The sequence below is a fragment of the Lithobates pipiens genome, unplaced genomic scaffold (assembly GCF_037356315.1).
Source record: "Lithobates pipiens isolate NorthernLeopardFrog02 unplaced genomic scaffold, aLitPip1_a1.2 Scaffold_18, whole genome shotgun sequence".
In the NCBI taxonomy this organism is placed as follows: domain Eukaryota; kingdom Metazoa; phylum Chordata; class Amphibia; order Anura; family Ranidae; genus Lithobates; species Lithobates pipiens.
In genome coordinates, this window is record NW_027507758.1 from 602,814,008 (window position 1) to 602,828,650 (window position 14,643).

Here is a 14,643-nt window from a genome sequence, read left to right on the forward strand (position 1 = left end):
ACCTGTTGGAGTCTGCAAAAGACCTGAAACTGGGACGGAGATTTATCTTCCAACAAGACAATGATCCCAAACATACAGCAAAATCTACAAAGAATGGTTCACAAATAAACGTATCCAGGTGTTAGAATGGCCAAGTCAAAGTCCAGACCTGAATCCAATTGAGAATCTGTGGAAAGAGCTGAAAACTGCTGTTCACAAACGCTCTCCATCCAACCTCACTGAGCTCGAGCTGTTTTACAAGGAAGAATGGGCAAGAATTTCAGTCTCTCGATGTGCAAAACTGATAGAGACATACCCCAAGCGACTTGCAGCTGTAATCGCAGCAAAAGGTGTCTCTACAAAGTATTAACGCAAGGGGGCCGAATAATTTTGCACGCCCCACTTTTCATTTTTTTATTAGTTAAAAAAGTTTCAAAAATCCAATAGATTTCGTTCCACTTCACAATTGTGTCCCACTTGTTGGTGATTCTTCACAAAAAATACAAATTTTATATCTTTATGTTTGAAGCCTGAAATGTGGCAAAAGGTTGAAAAGTTCAAGGGGGCTGAATACTTTCGCAAGGCACTGTAAATACATCAATCAGGCAGATGCACAATAATTTTGTTTACGATCGATGTAGCTCCCTATTTCCTGCCTGATCGCTGTATCTCTCTATCTCAATGTTTATAAACAATGTTACTTTGTATCTCTCTCTCTCGTCTGATCATTGTTTATAAACTGTTACTTTGACCAGACTGGAGCTAGAGAGATACAAAGTAACATTGTTTATAAACATTGAGATTGTGATTGTGATTGTATCCATCTCAATGTTTATAAACAATGCTACTTTGTATCTCTCTAGCTCCAGTCTGGTCAAAGTAACAGTTTATAAACAATGATCAGACGAGAGAGAGATACAAAGTAACATTGTTTATAAACATTGAGATTGTATCCGTTTATAAACATTGAGATTGTTTTATAAACATTGAGATAGATACAATCTCAATGTTTATAAACAATGTTACTTTGTATCTCTCTAGCTCCCGTCTGGTCAAAGTAACATTGTTTATAAACAATGATCAGACGGGAGAGAGATGCAAAGTAACATTGTTTATAAACATTGAGATGGAGAGATACATCGATCAGGCAGGAGATGTAGAATAATATTATGAGCATTGATCAGATAGGAGATGGATACAATGTTGGGGCCGGTTCACACTGCGGGCGATGCGAGGCGACACCGACTTGCCTCGCCGCGACCTCAGCGGCGACTTGCAAATGACTTCTGTATAAAAGTCAATGCAAGTCGCCCCGAGGTCGCCCAAAAGTAGTACAGGAACCTTTTTTCTGAGTCGGAGCGACTCGAGTCGCTCCCCTCAGAACGGTTCCATTGTACAGAGCGGGGGCGACTTGTCAGATCGCGGCGAGGCAAGTCGTGTTGCCTCGCATCGCCCGCAGTGTGAACCGGCCCTTACTCTGTATCTCTCTCCCGTCTGATCAATGTTTATAAACAATGTTACTTTGTATCTCTCTAGCTCCAGTCTGGTCAAAGTAACATTGTTTATAAACATTGCTCAGGCGGGAGATAAAGAGACAAAATAACATTGTTAATAAACCTTGATCAAGCGGGAGATTCAGAATAATATTGTTTATGAACGTTGATCAGATGGGAGACGGATACAATGTAACATTGTTTATAAACATTGTATCTCTTGTCTGATCAATGTTTATAAACAATGTTACTTTGCATCTGAATAATTTTTATAAACTGTGTCAGATGGGTTTTATTTTATTTATTTTTTCCTTTTTGACAGCAGCAGGACTTCTGTATTTACACAGCAACTCCTGGCTGTCATTTTTGACAGTTATGCCGCGTACACACGATCGGCATTCCGGCCAGCAAAAGACCGATGAGAGCTTTTCATCGGAAAATTCGACCGTGTGTATGCTCCATCGGAATTTAGCTGGCCGAATTCCCGGCGGCAAAAATTTTGAGAGCATGTTCTCAATTTTTCCGACAGAAAAACGTTTTTATCGGAAATTTTGATCGTGTGTATGCAATTCCGATGCGCAAAAACTCACGCATGCTCAGATTCAACTAGGAGACGGAAGCTATTGGCTACTGGATATTGAACTCCCTTTTTCTAGTCCTGTTGTAGGTGTTGTGCGTCATCGCGTTCTTGACGGTTGGAATTTGGTGTGACCGTGTGTAGGCAAGAAAGCTTGAGCAAAATTCCGACGGGAAAACCATCAGAGCTTTTTCCGACCAAAAGTCCGATCGTGTGTACGCGGCATTAGGGTTTGCTGGCATATGTGAAGGGAGGGGAGAAGGGGTGGGGTGCGGAAGAGGGACAGAAGGACAGAACATATTACACATGCCCTGTTTAATTCATTAACCACTACAGATCCGCGCTATTGCCAAATGACGGCATCAGCGCGGACCTACATTTCCGGGACGACGTCTATTGACGTCGTCCCGGATACGAGCGGCCTGCGCGCCCCCTGAGGGGCGCGCGCGGCGCGCTCTGTGATCGGCGAGTCCGTGAGACTCGCCTGATCACCGATCCGTGCAAGGGGTCGATCCCGACCCCTTATCACGTGATCAGCTGTCAGCCAATGACAGCTGATCATGTGATAGAACGGAGCCGGTAATCGGCTATTATTCCTCCTCGCGCTGACAGCGCGAGGAGAGAAAAAAAAAGCTGATCACCGGCGGCCGTGATCGGGACATCAGTCCCGATCACGGCCAGCAATACAGCTGACCACCTGCCCCCTGCCAGTGCCCACCTGCCCACTGCCGTGCCATCCTGAATAAAAGTAAGTGCCCCCATCAGTGCCCATAGTGCCCACAGTGCCACCTACAGTGCCACCCACAATGCCACCCACAGTGCCATCCAGCAGTGCCACCAACAGTGCCACCCACAGTGCCCACAATCTGCCTCAAAGGTGCTGCGACCCAGTGCCGCCCATCAGTGCCCAGCAGTGCCGCCCATCAGTGCCACCTATCAGTGCCACCTATCAGTGCCCATCAGTCCCATCTATCAGTGGTACCTATCAGTGCCCATCCGTGCCACCCATCCATGCCACTTATCCGTGCCACCCATCCATGCCATCTTATCTGTGCCCATCTTTGCCCATCAGTGCCGCCTTATCTGTGCCCATCGGTGCCGCCTTATCTGTGCCTATTAGTGCCGCCTTAACTCTGCCTATCAGTGCCCACCAATGCAGCCCATCAGTGCCCACCAATGCAGCCCATCAGTGCCCACCAATGCAGCCATCAGTGCCGCCTAATCAGCGCACTTCAATGAAGGAGAAAAATGACCCGTTTGCAAAATTTTATAACAAACTATTAAAACATGATTTATTTATTTTATTTTTTTTGCATATTTTTTTGTTTGTTTAGCAAAAAATAAAACTCCGAGCTGTAACTAAATACCACCAAAAGAAAGCTCTATTTGTGGGAAAAAAATGATAAAAATTTCATTTGGGTACAGTGTTGTATGCCCGCGCAATTGTCATTCAAAGTGCATCAGCGCTGAAAGCTGAAAATTGGTCTGGGACTGAGGGGGGTTTAAGTGCCCAGTAAGCAAGTGGTTAAAGTTGTTTTGGCCTTGTCTAGCATCCCCGGTGTCTACTAAAATGAGTCTCCTTGGCCAGTTGCAAAGTATTGCAGTTGCTTCCTTCCGTTTCCCAATCCTTGCACACAGATGATCTGAAGGACACATTACATTGAAGCAGATGGATGGGTATGATGGCCAGGAAGCCAACGCTGCAGAATGCCGAGTTAATAGCGAATGCTTCTCCCCTGTTGGCAAAGGTCCTCTTCTTTGTACACTGGGTGAACACGCTCATTGTCACGTCTTCCCTGTCCCTCTCCCGAAAGCGTTCCTGGAAATTCCACCGCCCCAGGCCATGGCTCAACTGGGAGTATGAAGGCCGCCAAACCTTTCATATAGAGCTCATCTGCCGTCTAAATGGGTTTGGTCTCATTAAACTTGAAAATCGCATGTTTTCCATTTAGTGTTAAATTGGAACGTCGTCCTTCCCTTCCGTCTTGGACAGTTGTACCGGCTCCTCTCCTGGACTGAAATGGCTTGCTGTGAGCTTCCCACAATGGGCATTAGAAGCTGTAGCAAATGCCCTAGTCTCCGACCATCTCTGGTAGTAGGTAGCTTTATAATCCTCTGTAGGACCAAATGTGGGGCCCTCTGGGTATTTCAGGGGTCCCATTGGAGACCATTCATGTCTAGTACACTGACAATCGCGGGTGTAATGCCGCGTACACACGGCCGGACTTTATGACAGCAAAGGTCCGACAGAACGAGTCCGTCGGACAATTCGATCGTGTGTGGGCTCCATCGGACCTTTGCTTGCCAAAAATCCGGCGGACTTTAGAAATAGAACATGTTTTAAATTTCTTCCACCGGAACTCCGCCGGACCGAGAAATCCATTCGTCTGTATGCTGGTCCGATGGATAAAAACCGACGCTAGGGAAGCTATTGGCTACTGGCTATGAACTTCCTTATTCTAGTCCGGTCGTACGTCATCACGTTCGAATCCATCAGACTTTGGTGTGATTGTGTGTGGCCAAGTCTGTTCATTCGGAAAGACCGTCGTAAATCCGCTGAAAGTCCGTCGGAAAGACCGTTGGACCTAGTCCCTCAAAGTCCGGTCGTGTGTACGTGGCATTAAAGCGGGGTTCCACCCTAAAGTGGAACTTCCACTGATCGGAACCCTCCCCCCCTCCGGTGTCACAATTGGCACCTTACAGGGGGGAGGGGGTGGAGATACCTGTCAGACAGGTATTTACACCCACTTCCGGGCATAGACTCAGATGGGAGTCTGTCATTTCCTGTCCTGCCGCGCTGTCTGCTGGGACACACACGGGTCTCAGAGACAGCGCTATTGCGCTGCGCAACTCGCGCATGCGCAGTAGGGAACCGGGAAGTGAAGCCGATTCGCTTCACTTCCTGATTCCCTCACCTAGAATGGTGGCGGCAGCAGCCGAGAGCCGAGCGATCGATCGGCCTCGGCTGCCGGCATCGCTGGAACCTGGGACAAGGGAGTGTCCATTTATTAAAAGTCAGCAGCTGTAGTATTTATAGCTGCTGGCTTTTAATATATATATTTTTTTTTTAGGTGGAATCCCTCTTTAAGTGCAAATTTTAATGACAGGTCCACTTTATATTAGGCCAGAGACAGCATGTGCAACTACTGTAATGTGCTTTCAAAACTTCTACAGATCCTCTTCCGGGGGTTCCAGGGAATATTCCCAGCTGTGGGTGCCCAGTGTAGTTAGACATGAGTTTTTTTTTTTTTTTTTTTTTCCCTTAATATAAATATCCGTATTCCATATGGACGCAAGATGTGTGTGTGAAGGGTCTGGACATTTTTTGGTGCAGCACAAAAGTCTACATTACGAACCCCGTGTCTAGAGCATATTTCTCAATATTTTTTTTTTTTTTTGTAAATTACGTTTTATTAAGTTTTATAGTACAGGCATACAACAGTAAGCACGGCAAAACAACCAACCAGGTCACATTAGGTTGTAACCGATTTTTTCCAAAAACGCCCCAACACGGTCAAAATTTGCCCATACGAAAAAAAGGAGGAGGCATATATAGGATTCGCTGGGGCAATGACGCCCCCGTCAACCAGGGGAGATGATACATATATTAGATTTCCAGACCTCCCACCCTCAACCTCATCAGGGGGAGTATGGACCCTAATCCCTTTAGTAAATTATAACTTTATAATGTATGTACTGTATATACTCGAGTATAGGCCGACCCGAGTATAAGCCGAGGCCCCCAATTTACCCCAAAAAAACTGGGAAACGTATTGACTCGTGTATAAGCCGAGGGTGAGACATCCCTGTGTCCGTCCCTGTGTCCCGTCCGTCCCTGTGTCCATCCCTCTGTCCCGTCCGTCGCTGTGCTGTCCGTCCATCCCTGCCTACCTGTGCCAATCTGCAGCCTCTGTGTGCCACGCTCTCCTCCTGGCAGACGGCGGCCATTCTTCTGTTCAAAAGCCGCGCCTCCCTCTCTGTGATAGGCGGGCATCCTCTCATCCTCTCATCCTCATCCATAGTATGAGAATGAGCGGATGTCCGTGATAGGCGGAACACTGACTGCTGGGAAATTGAGTGTTCCGCCTATCACAGAGAGGGAGGTGTGGCTTTTGAATAGTAGAATGGCCGCCGTCTGTCTGCTCGACACGCTGATCGGGCAGGCAGACGGCGATGACTCGAGTATAAGCCGAGGGGGGCACTTTCAGCCTCAAAAAAGAGGCTGAAAATCTCGGCTTATACTCGAGTATATACGGTACTTCAAAATCACCCGCCACCTCAGGAACTCGATCCCTTGTTTATGTAGCTCTATCTTTTCAACATGGAGGAATCCTTAAAAATACCTTTCTAGTCTCCAGGAACCTCTGACAACGATTTCCAAATCTACAGGTCTCCATAGATTGGTGTGAAGAATGTAGGACTGAATAATAAGTAATGTGGAGTACTTGATGTGCTCAATCACTACAGGGATGGTCAATACGATGAGTAATAATGGCCAGAAAAGATACACAAACAGTGCAGATTACAGCGGTTCTTCATATGGATGCTCAGTGGGGAAATAACTGATTTTTATGGTGGTCAACAGGAGAAGGGTTACGTTATGTGTGTGGTCAATGAGAGAAGAGTTTAATTACACCGGTAGTTGATAGAAGGGTTCCATGATGTTGGTGTTCAGTGGGTGAAGCTTCCATTACATCTGTAATCAATAGGATAAGGGTTCCATTATGTTGGTCTGGTAAAAGGGTTCAGTTATGTTGGTGGTCTGTGGTAAAAGGGTTCAGTTATGTTGGTGGTCTGTGGTAAAAGGGTTCAGTTATGTTGGTGGTCAATGAGAGAAGGGTTCCTTTACACCGGTAGTCAATGGGAGAAGGGGTCCATTATACAGGTGGCCAATGGGAGAAGGGGTCCATTATACAGGTGGCCAATGGGAGAAGGGGTCCATTATACAGGTGGCCAATGGGAGAAGGGGTCCATTATACAGGTGGCCAATGGGAGAAGGGGTCCATTATACAGGTGGCCAATGGGAGAAGGGGTCCATTATACAGGTGGCCAATGGGAGAAGGGGTCCATTATACAGGTGGCCAATGGGAGAAGGGGTCTATTATACAGGTGGCCAATTGGAGTAGGGTTCCATTCTGCTGGTGGGAGTAGGGCTCCATTCTGCTGGTGGGTTCCATTATACTGTTGTCTACCTTTAACTCACTTCTGGTGTCCGTATTTTTTGCAACATCCTCAGCACTTCCTATAGGCATGTATTTGTGTGTGTTTGTGTGGTTTGTATGTATTGTGTGCAATAACGACCCAGGTCATTCCAGCATAGGGCTCACGTTGACTTCCCTATTTGATGTCCATTCAGCTTATCATCTGACTGAAGGGGGAAGTTTGGCATCATTTTAGATGTTTTTTTTTTTGTCATGTGCATATGCTGGTTTATATCATGTGCTCCTTGAGAATGCATGTTGGCATTGTCTTAACATTTTTTATTGTATTTAATTAGTAATCTATATGTATATAGCATTGGTTACTTTTTATGTTCAGAGGGATACTATTTGGTACTATGGCCTTCTTTTCCTTTCATTTTTTTTTTTTCTCTAATGTGGATACTTTTTGATTATTTGCACCAGCTAGTGGTCAAAATGTGGTATTTTTTGGATTGAGGTATTTCAGGAAAAAATAATGCATTATGGCCACTAATTAGCACTTGTGGTCTTAGGAAATAAGCATATTAGACAAAATACGGTGGGTTTTTCATTGTGGTGTGCAAATATTTGTCTTCCAATGGGGACACCTGTTTGAAGGGACAATTAAGATGGGCATTTCCCTCACGCTAGAGAGATTTCCTCTCATCACTTCCTGATTCCAGGTCCAGAAGTTATGAGAAATCTCCCCATCAGTAACCACACCGCAAAGAAAAATAAACTGATGGTCTCTTACGCATCCAAAAGGTTTTGGCTTTCTTGATGTCCTCTTGTACAATGCAGACATGGTCTTGTATTGTATGTGGAGGAGGTAACACAAGACCATGTCCTGGAGTCTCTTATAGAGGAAAAGGGGTTTGAGGGTGGATAGGAAAGAGGCAGAGTTTCAGATGGGGGGGTTAGTATGTGTCTGGAGAACATACACTGTGTTCATGGTTGATGTTCACTGAATATTCAAAATTTTTCATTATTTTTTTTTCCCCTTCCCCCTTTTTCTTTCTCTAGCCAATATGGCGAGCATACTATCTAAGCGGCTTGGGAAGAGGTCTTTGCTTGGAGCCCGGGTGTGTACCACCCCAATGTTATCCACAGACTGCATGACGGTGGAGTCGGCGGGAGACCTTGCAGTTTCAGCTCAACTAGGAGCTTATGAGGGTGGCTGCTACAAGGAGTGCTTGGAGGAGGCCATGTGTCCCACCAACTTGTCTACCAACCGCTTCAAGCTGTACCCAGGACAAAAGGTAGGACTTCTGCTGCTTTTTTTCAAGAATCCTAGTTGCCTAGGTGGATGCAGCATTGCACCGATGCTCCCATGCCCGGCTCTGAGACTGAGAACCAAGCGATCAAACACTGCTGATCGCTCAGCTCTCAGAGCTCCATGAACAGAGAGCCGGTGATGGTAAGTCTTATTATTCATGGTCCCTCATCTCTAGAGTAGTTACATTGTACCTTCAAGTATTCGCTGTAGGGTATGCTATGAGCGAAGGCCCTAGGCTGTAGAATAGTAATATTGAAAGTGGGCTTGCTATATAGCATAGTAGTCACTATACCATCATCTTAGCTGAAGATTACTACATCCAAGAATTTAATTCTCTCTGTATTATAGAAAAAAAAGGATCCAAGGGCTGGTGTTACCCCAATATCACCTCCATCCCTAATTCAATATATATTTTACCATGTATGTGGATTGTCTCATGCTCACATTATATGCATATTTTATCGGCATGTAGTTATTGCTGATGTGTTTCAGATGTGCAGCAATTGTAATAAATTTACATTATTTTACTTCAATGACATGTTTCTTGACTAACCATATTCACCTCGTTCAAAGGTGGACCGCTTGTATATATGTTTTTCTGTATTATAAGTCATTGTGAATTTTCAGATTAAGAATCTAATTTTTTCCATAAATTCATCCCATTCCACAAGGATTACCTGTCCAGATGACAAAGATGTTGTCTTTGTCTCTGTCATGATAAAAATTAATCTAGGCACACAAACGAGTACTTGTCAGAAAATATTCTTCATTGCTTGCCATTGCTTTCCTTTGCAGGAAATGGTGTGTGCATATGAGCACTTACTGTGACAAAAACGTCGTCTATGTACCTGTGCTATGAAAAAATGTGGCAAAAGCGCACAAACCAGTACTCGTCAGCAAACATGCTTCATTCTCACTACCTCCATTGTTTTTTCCCAAGTTCTACTTTTTTTTTCCTACTTTCCTATTGTGCACTTTCCTGGTTTCTGAGCGCTTACCAATTTTTTTAATGGTCCCTTCCATTATGTGCCTTCCCAATTTGATATAAATTTGCGTGCCTTTTTATCATTCTGTGCTGAATAGCATAGTCTTTAGTGACTGATGGAGTTTGTTTTATTAACCCTTGTCTCTGTTAAAGTTAAACATTTTGCTGTTGTGCATTGTTCACCCTCTGGTCATCTGAATGACATGAGTTTCACTTTCGATCTCTGCTTCCACTTTTGGGGAAGCAGAAGATCCAGTTCATGTGCCATTGGTCATATTTCATGTCTATATAGAGGGCTGCACAAAAGCCACACTGGATTAACTGGTAGCTTGGTGATCGCCACAAAAGCAGACTCTTTTGGGTCTGATCCTCCTTGACTTTCCCCACATTCATGGTTAAAGAGGGATTCCACCTAAAAAAAATAAAAAAAAAAAAAAAAAAAAAAAATATTAAAAGCCAGCAGCTATAAATACTACAGCTGCTGACTTTTAATAAATGGACACTCACCTGTTCCGGGTTCCAGCGATGCCGAGGCCGATGGATCGCTCGGCTCTCGGCTGCTGCCGTCACCATTCTAGGTGAGGGAATCGGGAAGTGAAGCGAATCGGCTTCACTTCCCGGTTCCCTACTGCGCATGCACGAGTCGCGCTGCGCAATAGAAATTCTCCGTGCTGTCACTGGGACCCGTGTGTGTCCCAGCAGACAGCGCGGCAGGACAGGATATGACATGCCCGGAAGTGGGTGTAAATACCTGTCTTTGACAGGTATCTCCACCCCCCTCCCCCCCTGTAAGGTGCCAATTGTGACACCGGAGGGGGGGAGGGTTCCGATTAGCGGAGGTTCCACTTTAGGGTGGAACCCCGCTTTAAGCCCCCTTTTGACTAAAACTCAATGGAGGACTACGAGACGGAGAACAATGTGCTTTGGTCAGGCCTTGTGAATAGTTTTGAGTTGCAATAAACTTTTTGGATCGAAAACATAAAAAAAGAGCATATGTGCAGGTTTTGTTTTATCTTTGAAGGGTGTAAGAATACATTGTAAGGTCTCTTTCCTTGTGATAGGTGTACATCACCCACAACGGAAAGGAATGGGTCGGTTTGGTGGAGCAGCACAATCACATCGACGATGAAGTGAAGATTTTCGTTCTGGAACTGGGGCTCCACCTGTGCAGGAAGACGGAGGATGTCCGTCTCGCAGAGACCCCCAGAGCCATGAGCATGCCGATGGAGCAGACTCTGTCCACCAGCCCTGTGGGGCCTGCCAGCGTGGCTCAGAGATCAGTGTCTCGCAGTATTGATGTCCCCAAGAGGTGAGCCCATTTTACTGCTTCCTTTACCAGCCAAAGAGTTAGGTCTATTAAAGCCAAAAGTTTTTTGTTTTGTATCGAGTAGGGGAGGATTTTCCCACTTCATCAAAATTGGAAAATAAAATAGTTTGTCTTTAAAGCGTATCTAAACCCAAAAACAAAAATGTTCTGTATTGCAGCTCACCAATCCTTGGATATGGCTGCTGCATTAGGCTTAGACTTTTTTTTCTTTTATTTTCACCTGGTGGTCCTGCCAGTAACACACTTTCTGTCTTAGGGCGGCTGCTTCTCTCTATGGAGGAGCAATGGAGCCCCCCTTGGAGAGCATCCTTTTCAACTTGGGGAGTACATTCTCATCACGGTATCTGTATGCCAGAATGAATGAACTCCTGAACATGCGGAGGAATTGTCTCATCCCATGCCCGCTAATCAAGACTGCTCAAAACTTGGTGGAAGCTGGGCAGAAGATGTTGCCAAGAGACCTCACTGAGGTTAGATGGTGGGAGCAAAGGTGAGTATTTGGGGCTTTACTTCTGCTTTAAGGATTGGTAATTTTACATATTTGATTTTGGGCTTGGATACACTTTAACAAGCTACTTATTAACATTTCTATAGCATAGGAAAGGTTTGCGGTTTGCTGTTTACCATCCTTAATAACTTTTTAGAGTGAGGTCACAGCTGAAATGTTTTTAGAAAGCTGCATGATTTAGTATGTACTTGTCCAGTACATCCCTCATTTTGAAATATATTTTTTTTTACCCTTGAAATTTTTGGATATCTGGGAAACCTTGAAAAAAGATTTTTGATCTAAAAGCTCACAGTACGGTAAATATCTGAATAACAAGAAAAACTTTGGTGGTACCATTAACTTTGTATTGGTGCTTTAGAGCTCATGCCAACTTTAAACACAATGCAAAGTTAGTTGGACCATTAAGCACTGATGCAAAGTTGGTGCTTGATGTTCAGTGGTCTTACAAGCTGTGCATCGCTGCTTGGTGGCCCCGCCAGGCTTTGCCATCGCTGCTTGGTGGCCCCGCCAGGCTTTGCCATCGCTCCTTGGTGGCCCCGCCAGCTTTTGCCATCGCTGCTTGGCGGCCCCGCTGCTCTCACCTGTAACTGGCCCTTGCAGCAAGGAGCATTGGAAGGTAACGCATAACAAAAAAGGACCAAGGAGAATTCCAAGCTCTACCGACCAGCCTGCGACCAACCAGATTAAACCTTTCTAACAGTATGTGTAGAAATACTATTTTTTTTATTAAAGCAGTCCTTAACAGTCCTAAATGCCAATAAAGAGCTGCAAAGCTAGTGGGGCTACCAAGCTGGTGGGGCTACCAAGCTGAGATGCAAAGCTAGTGGGGCCACCAAGCCGAGATGCAAAACAAAAAAGGACCAAGGAAAAAAATCCAAGAAGAATTCCAAGCTCTACTTACCGACTAGCCTACGACCAGATTAACCTGTCTAACAGTATGCGTTTAAAACGGGTTTAGTTGCACAAATTTGCAAATGCATCCGTAGGCTACAGAGCCTCGCCAATGCACCCTGGTATTTTTTAGTCCCATCTCTAACGTATGAGACTCCCCCAGTGGAAGCACATGCGTTCTGATGAGATAGATGAAGGCAGATGGCAATGCGTTGCCTGACCTAAAATCAAGCATACAAACGTTTTATTTTAGGTCAAGCAATGCATTGACACCTTTGCAGCCATTGTGCTACCTGCTGGGTGTTCAATGTGCCCCTGTACTTTTAAGGAGGGGTGGGCTCCCTCCAGTCCATCTGCCTTCATCGATCTCATCAGAACGCATGTGCTTCCACTGTGGAGCCTCTTATATGTTAGAGATAGGACTACAGATACCACGGTGCCTTTGGGCTCTGTAGGTTACAAATTTGTGAAGCTAAACCCCTTTTAAACGCATACTGTCAGACATGTTAATCTAGTCGCAGGCTCATCGGTAAGTAGAGCTTGGAATTCTCTTGGATTTTTTCCTTGGTCCTTTTTTGTTTTGCATCTCGGCTTTGTGGCCCCCACTAGCTTTGCAACTCGGCTTGGTGGCCCCACTAGCTTTGCAGCTCTTCATTGGTATTTAGGACCGTCAAGGGCTGCTTTAAAAAAAAAAAAAATTGTATTTCTTCTTCTGCAAAGTTTGCAGGGTGGCCTGATATGTTCCCTCAAAGAAGAGATTATTAGTAAAAGCTGGCAACACCCATTTATCATGTGTCCAAGTGTGTGTTGTTGTTCCTGTAACTAACCCAAGGACCTCATGACATTTCATAAGAAAATGGTACGATTTACTCACTCTGCTTCATGTGATAATTCTGTAGTATTCTTTGAAGCACTAAGTGAAGCCCCATGCTCTGAAAGCCTCTGTTCCAGGACAGAGAAGACATTATTCTTGCTCCGTGTTGTCAGCTCAGTGTGTGGAGCTTTAAGCATACTATTAGGCCGATGAACCAATCCACATGGTGTGTACTTGACCCAATCGGCTGTAGCTGCTTGGGGGGAACACTGAAGCTACAAATTCATTGCCACATAGCCCTGCAGCAGGACCCCTTGGAACCTCTTGTGGAATCCTAGAATTGCGTAGAACCCCAGTTGAGATACTCTGCATTAAGCAGATCTACAATAAAAGTTCCATACTTTTGGGAAGCCTAATATCCATGCTGTAGTTTCAGACATGGCAAGATCGATTAGCCATTCTTGGACAGGGTTCTACCCAGAGGATGTTTTGGGGTACCTTGACCAGTGACGGATTGACCTCCCATTTGATGTTGCCTGCATAGTTCCTATTTTCTGACCACATTTGTTTGCAGTTGCCAATTTTGAGAACCGATATGGTGAATTTTTCTGAAATATGTTTCTTCAACCAGATATGTGAAGAAGTTGTTTTCGTTCTAATAGGAGATCAGATGCCGTAGAGATGGATGAAATGATGGCAGCCATGGTCCTCACCAGCTTGTCCTGCAGCCCAATCGTCCAGAGTCCCCCCTGCAGTGACCTTATTCCAAGTAAGTACCCATGGAGATGGCTGGTATCTATATGCTGGTTCTGTGGGGGCTTATACTCTTCTTTTGAGGACCCTACCAGGCAAGGCCACTCGGGAACCATGGTTAACCACTTCTTGATAGTTTGCCAGTTCTGGGAAGGTGTCCATAGACGTCCTCCCGCTCCCCCTGGGGCATGCATCGGGCACAGTAAATGGCCATCACATTGGCCCTTTACCATGTGATCAGCTGTGTCCAATCATAGCTGGTCACATGTATATTGACTTGCAGGTTATCAGCAGTCCTTTTCTTCACACTTCACACACTGTCTCTGAAAGGTAACTGGCAAAACTGACAGTACATTGTTTACACTGATCAGGGCACTGATCATCAGTGCTGCCTCATCAGCGTTCATCAGTGTAGTCGTCGTACTTTCTCAAGCTTTTTACCCCAGGGGAACCCTTGAAATAATTTTCATTGGGAAAATGCCCCTTACATTAGTGATGAGCTTAACTATGTGGCCATATTTAGGTCAATTATGTCATAAGCTTTCCCACGCCTTTTGTGTACATGTAGTTGCAGGGTAGGGAATGACCCACCTGCAACTGATTGGGCTGGCACTTCTGAACCCAAGCCAATCTTTAGTGTAGAGGCACAGGAGCCTCGGCCTGGCTAGTGACTATGTTCTGGAACCACCGAAAGCCTTCTAATGGGGGTATTCTTGGTCCATCAGACATGTTTAAGTGGCCATAGCTCATGGAAGATTTTATTTATTTATTTTTTTTCTCGACCTTTACGCAAATGGCCATTGGTATACAACAGCTGCCCTCTCAAAGTACTTACCTTGGTCTTCAACACTTTAAGGAGA

The 14,643-nt window shown here is 45.1% G+C and overlaps 1 protein-coding gene across 2 annotated transcripts in view; it reads left to right on the forward strand.

Annotated features, from left to right (window-relative positions):
• Nucleotides 1-14,643, forward strand: part of ZNF395 (zinc finger protein 395) — a 52,129-nt gene that overhangs the window by 15,437 nt on the left and 22,049 nt on the right. The window contains exons 2-5 of one of the 2 annotated variants that reach the window (XM_077489253.1): nucleotides 8,253-8,488; nucleotides 10,552-10,799; nucleotides 11,074-11,307; nucleotides 13,693-13,799. In XM_077489253.1, the coding sequence (XP_077345379.1) occupies nucleotides 8,258-8,488; nucleotides 10,552-10,799; nucleotides 11,074-11,307; nucleotides 13,693-13,799 (820 nt within the window). In that variant the 5' untranslated portion in view covers nucleotides 8,253-8,257. The remainder of the gene's footprint in view (nucleotides 1-8,252; nucleotides 8,489-10,551; nucleotides 10,800-11,073; nucleotides 11,308-13,692; nucleotides 13,800-14,643) is intronic. The other variant, XM_077489254.1, reaches the window with a different exon arrangement.